This window comes from Prosopis cineraria, unplaced genomic scaffold (assembly GCF_029017545.1).
Source record: "Prosopis cineraria cultivar Desert tree isolate PC_DT_omini unplaced genomic scaffold, ASM2901754v1 PC11, whole genome shotgun sequence".
NCBI classification, from domain to species: Eukaryota; Viridiplantae; Streptophyta; class Magnoliopsida; order Fabales; family Fabaceae; genus Prosopis; species Prosopis cineraria.
The window spans coordinates 45933043-45941702 of NW_026555342.1; the positions used below are offsets into that span (position 1 = coordinate 45933043).

The 8660-nt window shown below is 32.4% G+C and overlaps 2 protein-coding genes across 2 annotated transcripts; both read left to right on the forward strand.

Annotated features, from left to right (window-relative positions):
- The first annotated feature begins 1626 nt into the window (after nt 1-1626).
- LOC129286566 (putative disease resistance RPP13-like protein 1) lies at nt 1627-3924 on the forward strand. The gene has a single exon (XM_054922507.1). It carries the CDS (start codon nt 1828-1830, stop codon nt 3922-3924), a length of 2097 nt encoding a protein of 698 aa, XP_054778482.1. The 5' UTR covers nt 1627-1827.
- Nucleotides 3925-7349: 3425 nt separating this feature from the next.
- LOC129286567 (putative disease resistance RPP13-like protein 1) lies at nt 7350-8201 on the forward strand. The gene has a single exon (XM_054922508.1). The coding sequence runs from the start codon at nt 7350-7352 to the stop codon at nt 8199-8201; it is 852 nt and encodes a 283-aa protein (XP_054778483.1).
- Nucleotides 8202-8660: the final 459 nt, after the last annotated feature.

The following is an 8660-nucleotide window of genomic DNA, read 5'->3' on the forward strand; positions in this document are numbered from 1 at the left end:
TTATTACGGAACACCGGTTGCTAGCGGCAATTCCGTTAGTCTTTAGCAAGCCATAGTTAATGACTAGCTAGTTTGATTTTCGTGAACTTTGTTTTCACATTTGTTATTCGTGAGTCTCGTACCTACATTTGTTTTCATGGCTTTAAACCGCCTTTGGTTAACATTACCCTTATAGATTGTGTGTCTATGTTTGTTTCGTACTTCAACTGCGTTTGGTTACTTATCCTTATGAACTATGTGTCCACGTTTGGTTATTTACTCTCATAGACTGTGCATCCACGTTTGTTACTTATTCTGATAAGTCCCTATAAATACGAATTTGATTACTTGGTGATTTTATATCTTGTTGGATTTAATTAGTAATTTATTTAATATTTATTTATTTTGTTTATTTGCTTATTTGAAAGCAAGTGATAGTGACATTTGATATAAAAATTAAATGGTTCAAAATTTCGTCTAAGGTTATATAAAATTTCTTTTATTTCAAAATTTATTAATTTTTTTATAAAAATCATTGTCTCTTTAACTTGCATAGTTGCTTCAAATTTTCCTTATTTTATGTTCAATTATTTATCATTAGAATATTATTCACTGAAAAATTATTTTGATCTTAAATAGCATAGCTGATATTGTACGTCATGTGGTACACTGAGGGACTTTTTGCTGAGATGAGTGGAGATCTGTTGTGTAAATATCTCCTACTTATTTAAATATAAAATTTATGTATTATGTCATAAAAAATATAATTAGGTGCTCCAAATAGATTATATTTAGGATCCATATTTTGTTAAATATTTTGTCTGCTAGCTCAACGGAATTGAGCTCTTGATTAAAATGATCTCTTGTATAAAATATTGTGTTACAGAGTTTTTGAGAGATTCTATTTACAGAAAAATTTTTGCTGAAATTCCTACAAAAGAAAATATTTAAAATTTTATTAATACAAAAATGGTCATGTATGTTAGAAATTAATATAAATATAATTATATTTTAGTAATGGAAAGATTTCTTAATTTAGGACTTAAGTAATATGTGATGTGATTCACATTCTGTGCCGGTCACCCTCTATTTTTGAGGTATGACAATGAGCCAGGAAAATATTTATGTCTAGTCCATATAATGTCTTACAGCTACAAAAGAAAAAAAAAAAAAAAAACATAACACAACAACTCAGCATTCTAAAGACAAGAAACATAAACTGCATAAATAAAAGTTTGACAGAACATAAGTTGTCATCCAACGTGAACAAATACCTTATCAAATTACTTCATTACTGCATTCTGACTGAATTCTTTCTTGGCCTTTTTATAAACTAACAATGGACTCTTATCAGTATATAATTAATAATGCGGGTAATTAGTTATAAAAATAAAAAAAATATTGAAAGTAGCTCTATCTGTCAGACAAATGTTAGTTTGCTACTTGAAAAATTTATTTTTAATCACTTTCTTAAATTATCATAACGGTTGTCTCAATTAATGATGCTAACGTTATTTATCAATTCAAGAAGTTAAAAAAAAAAAATTAGAAAGAAACAGCCAAGCGGTCAGTGTCCGTACTCCGACTAGTTGCAAGGTAAGCAAAAGCAATTAAGCAACGGAAACTACACAATTGTCCTTCGCACAGAGACACAGAGAGGGAGAGAGAGAGAGAGAGGGAGAGAGAAATCCAACTTTATTATCCATTCACGCGGCTTTGAGATTATTCCGCGGATGAAAGAAAAGAAGCTCTATTATTATTCAACGCTAGACTCTTCTGTGCTCTCGTTCCCAAAAAAACTTTCTTGATTTCTTCTACTGATCTCCCCGGATTAGCATACCAGAAACCATGGCTGCGGGGGTTGTGGGTGGAGCATTTCTCTCTGCTTCTCTTCAAGTTGTTTTTGATAGGCTGGGCCCTACTTCTAATATATACAACTACTTCCGATCAAGAAAGCTCGAGGATCGATTGCTTAAAAAGCTCCACGTCACCCTCATCTCTGTCAATCAAGCGCTTGATGATGCAGAAACAAAGCAGTACACAAACTCTAATGTCAAGAAGTGGCTTTATGAGCTCAAACATGCTGTTTTTGACGCTGATGACCTCTTAGATGAGATTGCTACTGAGGCGACCACGTTGAAGATCGAAGCTGAGAATCAAGGTGCTACCAATAAGGTACGTCGCTTCACTTCTTTTGTTAGTCAATTTTACAAACACATGGTAGATAGAATCCAGGAAGTGCTTGACGTCCTGGAGTTCTTTGCAAAGCAAAAGGACGTTTTGGGATTGAAGGAAGGCTCTGGGGGTGGTAGGGAAGTTGAAGTTTGTGGGAAAGTATCCTTTAGATTGCCAACTACATCTCTGGTGGCTGATGAGTCCCGCATATATGGCAGAGATGGTGATAAAGAAGAAATAATTCGTCTTTTACTCCATGAAGATCTGAGCAGGGACCCACTATTTGTGATTTCTGTAGTGGGCATGGGTGGGTCGGGAAAAACCACTCTTGCTCAACTGGTGTACAATGATGGGAGAATGAAGGATCAATTTCAACTCAAAGTTTGGGTGTGTATTTCAGAAGAATTTGATGTTCTTGGAATTACAAAAACAATACTTTCTGCACTTGAATGTTCAATAACAGGATGTGAAGATCTAAATCAGCTTCAATTGAAACTGAAAGAGGAATTGACGGGGAAGAAATTTTTTCTAGTTCTTGATGATATCTGGAATGAGCACAGATCTAATTGGGAATTGTTACAAGTTCCTTTTTGTTTTGGGGCTTCTGGAAGTAAGATCCTTGTTACTACACGTAGTGAAAAGGTAGCATTGGTCATGGCCTCTGTTAGAGTGCATCACATAGCTTTATTAAATGAAGAAGATGGATGGAAGTTATTTGTGGAACATGTGTTCAAAAACAAGGATGCTAGCTTGTGTTCAGATCTAGAGTCAATTGGCAAAAAAATTGTTCAAAACTGCAAAGGGTTGCCTCTAGCCATAAAATCATTGGGTGATCTCTTGCATACAAAGTTATCGCAGAAATATTGGAATGAAATTCTTGGCAGTGAGATTTGGCAATTACCAGATGATGAGACCAATATAATGCCAGCTCTAAGACTAAGCTATCATTATCTTCCTTCTAATTTGAAGAGGTGTTTTGCATTTTGTTCTATATTTGCTAAAAACTTTGAAATTGACAAGGAGTCTTTAATCCAAATGTGGATGGCAGAGGATTTGATACATTGCAATCAAGGAAATAAAATTGTGGAGGAAATGGGGGATGGAATTTTGGATGAACTAGAATCAAGGTCATTTGTTGAGAAATCAAGAAGAAATGATGACAAATTAATCATGCATAACCTCGTAAATGATTTGGCGAAATCAATCTTCGAAGGATTTTGTTTGAGGATGGAGTGTGATAAGGTGCAAAATAATATTAATGAAAAGATACGCTGTTGTTCAAACTCAAGTTTAGCCTGGGGCCACGAAATATCATTGGAACCTATTTATGAGCGTGAGCAGTTACGGTGTTTTGCTCAACTACCACAAGTGGAATTGCCCATTGGTATTGTTGAAATGTTTTCAAGATTTAAGCACTTGCGAATTTCGGGCTTAAAGTGTGTTGAAATTAAATTAAGTGATGGTATATGCAATTTAAAGCAACTTCATTATTTAGGCCTCTCTCATTGTAGAATTGAAAAGTTACCGAATTCAATTTGCACTATGTATAATTTGCAAACTTTGAAATTGTACTATTGCACTCAAATTGTTGAGTTGCCTCAGGATTTGTACAAATTGATCAATTTGCATTATTTAGACCTTTCTTGTACTGGGATTAGAAAGTTACCTGATTCAATTTGTAAGGTGCATAGTTTGCAAATATTGAAATTGCAATGGTGTAAGTTTAGGGTTGAATTGCCACTAGTGTCACACCTAATCCTAAGAGTGTGACCGGCACAGAATATGAGATAATCTCATATTCCCTAAGCCTTAATTTATCCAACCATTAAGCTATAATAGTGATAAATAAATTATATTGATCAATAAATTATATAATATATGTGCATATGTATGATTATAAAGTTCATAAAGTCTTAAATATTCAATGAAAATTTTGGCAGAGCCGCTCTTATAACTAGAACATCCCAAATTTTTTATAATCAATAAACCTATCAGCTAATCCAAAAAAAAGTTTAGCTCCACACTAGCAGATTACATGATAAGAAAATAGGACCAAAACTTAACTATAATATACTTGGAGCATTAAGTACCATTGTATAATATAATGAATATTTGCATTAAAATAAATGATTAAAGTATGCTTCCACTATCCAAAAAACAAAAACAAAAAAAAAATAATAAAGCCCCTCAATGATTAGTAAGAGGTGCAAGGTCAACTACATTATTTGAGACAAAAAATTTTTTTGGTGTGTAGCATCCTAATAAAAATTATAGATAAAACATGTAAAAGTAACAAATTATGGAGTATTAAAACTCATATTTTACTAACAATAAATGACAAAGTTACTCAATAATGTAATCATGAACTAAACCAATAATTTTAAAATTTCATAATTTATCAATAATTGTATAACTCATAAAATTATATAAAAGAAAATCAATGATAAAAAAATGTTTGCAAATAAATAATATAAAACAATGAATTTTTTTTAAAAAAACTAATTTAGGAGGAAATTCACCATATAAAATCATATACGATCAAACAATAGTTTGTTTTAATAAAATAAATTTAAAAATAATAAGTTTTTAAAAATTTACTTTTAGTGAGACTTTATCATAATGATTAACAAATATGGACACACAGTCCACGAGAGCAAATAATCAATAAACACGACTTAAAGCCATGAAATAATCAAGCATGATTAGAAACCATGAAACAAGCATAGGCACGAAGCCCATGAAGCAAGCATGAGCACGATGTTCGCGAATATTCATCCTTTCATTCCACGTGCATTGGCCTGCGCACGGAGCTAATACTTCCTACAAACACTTTACTAGCTAGGTGTACCATGATGCACCAAGAGCTAACGGAACTGGTATTAGCATCTAGCATTCTAAACTCAATCCCCCTAATTAAAATCAAACATACATGGAGTTGAAACATTTATTGAAAACCATTCTTTTCAAAATATAATATTCGACTATCATATTTTCTTGTTAATTTTCTCCATACATGAATCACCATTTTTTATATGTAATATAAATCATAAAATTTAAACAACAAAAATGTTTAGAATAAATATTCTGTTACTAATGCACTAGATCAAATACTCTTTAACAGTAGCATAATTCTTAATGAATATAAAGCAGATTCCATAATAACCAGCTAATATAAAAGTTAGGCAAGTAAAAAAAATTGTATGAATCCTAAAATTAAAATAGATAAGAATATCTATACAATTTATAAAGGAATAATGTAAACATATAAATAAAGAAATTTTATAAACACTTTGCAAAAAATTATTTAGGACACTACCCACTCACCTGAAAATTTTCTTAAATTTTAAAACTTGCATCTCTTAATTTTTCTCTTTAATTCTAGAGATGCTCTTAATTTCCTGACAAATAAATCATAATTCTAAAATTATTTATCAAGTAATTTTTCAACACTTAGTAAACATTCAAATTCGATTTCCAAACAATATAACGACCTGAAATATACAATTTATAAATTCATTATCAATTAATTAACTTATTAACAAGTCAATTAAAACAAGAGACAATATTTCCTCCTCTTTCTGTACCCTCAGTAAAATTTAATGAAATGCCACAACCATCATTTACTTTAACATGATCTACCTTAGATATTTTAGAATTCCAAGTTAATTAGTGACTCAAATCACTATTTAAGCATGTTCCTTCAACTAACAATATAGAAATTGAACTCTTACATTCCATCAAATTCTTCTTTCATACATATCAAGCTTAGCACCACATTATCTATAGACCTAAACACACACATAAACTTCACTAAACTTCTATATAAAAATTAGTCACTTTAATTCATCTAAATTATTCTTTCGATCATTTTAACAATTAAAATATACTTGAGTCAAATGAACTATTTGATATATTTTAATTCATTCTTATACTTTCTTATAATTCATCTTCAATCATAAATCATATCAATTATTCTTATGCTTTCTTTAAACTTAACAAAGCAGCATACAAACACTCTATATAATCCTTAATCTGATATTTTAAAATTTCAATTAATAAATCAAGCCATTTCTTGCACATAAACTTTTTCAAGTTAAATTATAGCAATTTAACAACATTATTTTTACAAATTTTTTCTCTCAAACATTTCTACAGACATCTTGAGTGCATCTCAATTTTACTCACAATAATCAATCAACCATTTAATCAATTTCTAGCATTAATTCTGTCATCAATATTCAACCCACCACCAATTTAGGATAATGCATAGTATCAACCGAAACTACCACTCAGCTTCAGAAAAATTCATGACAGCAACCGAGGGGAACAGGGGCGCACTCTTCGGCCAAGGAAGAAGGAGAATAGACGTTGCTATTGAAACCGAAGGAGAAGGAGAAAGAATCAGTGTCTTACCCCCAACCAACGTGCAGTGGAGCTGCCACTGTTTAGCTCCCGAACCACACCGAAAAAGACAAGGAGAGTTTCAATCCAGCTGCTCAACGAGGAGGGGAAACAGAAATTTCAGACCAGAAAAAGAAAATGATTTGAGCTTGCTATGCACACACAAACGTCCAGCGGTTGAAGGGAAGAAAATAGAAACGCTGAACACGCACCCGTACAAACCTGAAAGAGTAGAGAACGATCACAGCAGAACCAGCGTCTTCACACTTACAGCGGCCAACCACAACGGTGAGGACAGCTCAAGTCGACGGCAGCCAAGAAATCAACAACAAGGACAAGAGAGAGACGGCTCGACGCTGAAGAATGAGGGGACTCAAGGTCGGTGAACAGAAGGAAGAATGAACTCTCCCGAAGCTCTGTTTTTTCGCACGGGAAGAAGTGTAAAAATCTGATATAAAAATAATAGAAAAAAATTATAAAAAAGAACCACAAATTTTTTGTTAACATAAAAAATAAGAGCAATTTTAGTAATTTCTTCAGAATTAAAACAAAGTAAAATTAACCTATTGCTTTAAAGAATTCAAACTCTAGACCTTTAAATAAATTATTATTATAAGTTTTACTAAACCACCACTCTTCATTTGCTGTATAACCAGAACAATTAAATAAAATATCAATTGAAAAAAGAAAAGAAAAAGAATTATTTAATTTAAAATTTAAAGTCATTACAATCAGATTTGCACAATCTCAGCAATCTTTGAAATCTTGATATGGTTGGGACTAATATAACGAAGATGCCAATGAACACTGGAAGGATGAAACATCTTCAAGTATTGACAAGGTTCTATGTGGGAAAGCAAAATAGGTTCAATGTTTGGGAGTTAGAAAATCTCAATTATCTTCTAGATAGCCTTAAGATTTCAAAGTTAGATAACATCAATGATCAAATGGATGCCGAGGACGCCAATATGAAGGAGAAGAATTACTTGAATGAATTAATTTTAAAATGGAGTGGAAACAATGATGATTCACAAAATGAAAGGTCTGTTTTGGAGGTCTTTCAACCTCATAGAAACTTAAAAGGTCTTGTTATTAGAAACTATTGTGGCACAAGATTTGCGGACTGGATGGGTGCTCCTTATTTACTTAATTTAGTATCTCTTGAGTTGATGACGTGTAAATATTGCTTTTGCTTACCACCAGTTGGGCAAGAGTTTTACGGGCAGAATTTGTCAATTGCTCCATTTTTATCCCTTAAATATTTGAAAATTGAAGATATGTGGGAATTGGAAGAATGGAAGCATTTTGAAGGTGAATGTTTTCCTCGCCTTAATGCAATTTATATAAGAAGGTGTTCGAAACTTGAATGGATCTTTCTTTCTAAGATGACCCATCTGAAGTCACTTCATGAAGACATGCATGCACAGCTCCCTTGTCTTCATTCTTTATGGCTATATGGCTGTCCACAGCTGCAATTGGTTCCTCAAAGACGCTTTCCTTTAAGCCTTGTCAAAATTACAATAAATGATTATCTGAAGCTCATAGCTTCTCATATGAGCTGGGGTTTGCACAGGCTTCATTCTCTACAAGACTTATATGTGGGTTGTCATGATTTTGAAAATGCTAAGTCTTTTTTGGAAGAGTAACAGTTGCCGCCAAACCTTACATCTCTTCAACTTATTAAATGTTCAAAGTTGACAAAAATAAACAACAATGGCCTTCTCTCCCTCACATCCCTTCAAGTCTTATATATTAGGGATTGCCCAAATATTCGATGCTTGCCGGGGGAAGGTTTACCGAACTCCCTTTCTTCAATATCTATTGAAGGAAAAAGTCCATTACTGACATAAAATTTCTCACATTCCACATGTGTATATAGAGTAGACGGGACTGAATTCCCTTCCAGGTAATTTTTTTACCTTCCACACTAATAAGTTGATTTCATTGTTTTGACATTTATACTATTTTTTACAAAAAACAGTAAGGGCACCATATTTTGTAGTCTACTCAAAATCCACAAAAGTGTCATTGTAATTTTTTTTTACATGGGAATCTGAAACTCAATAAGCTCCTAGTCTCTTAGTTTTAATCCTAGGATTAAAGAT

What these genes read in the sequence shown, in the direction of transcription:
- LOC129286567 (XM_054922508.1), top strand. Translation starts at nt 7,350, where the DNA reads ATGCCAATGAACACTGGAAGGATGAAACATCTTCAAGTATTGACAAGG.
- LOC129286566 (XM_054922507.1), top strand. Translation starts at nt 1,828, where the DNA reads ATGGCTGCGGGGGTTGTGGGTGGAGCATTTCTCTCTGCTTCTCTTCAA.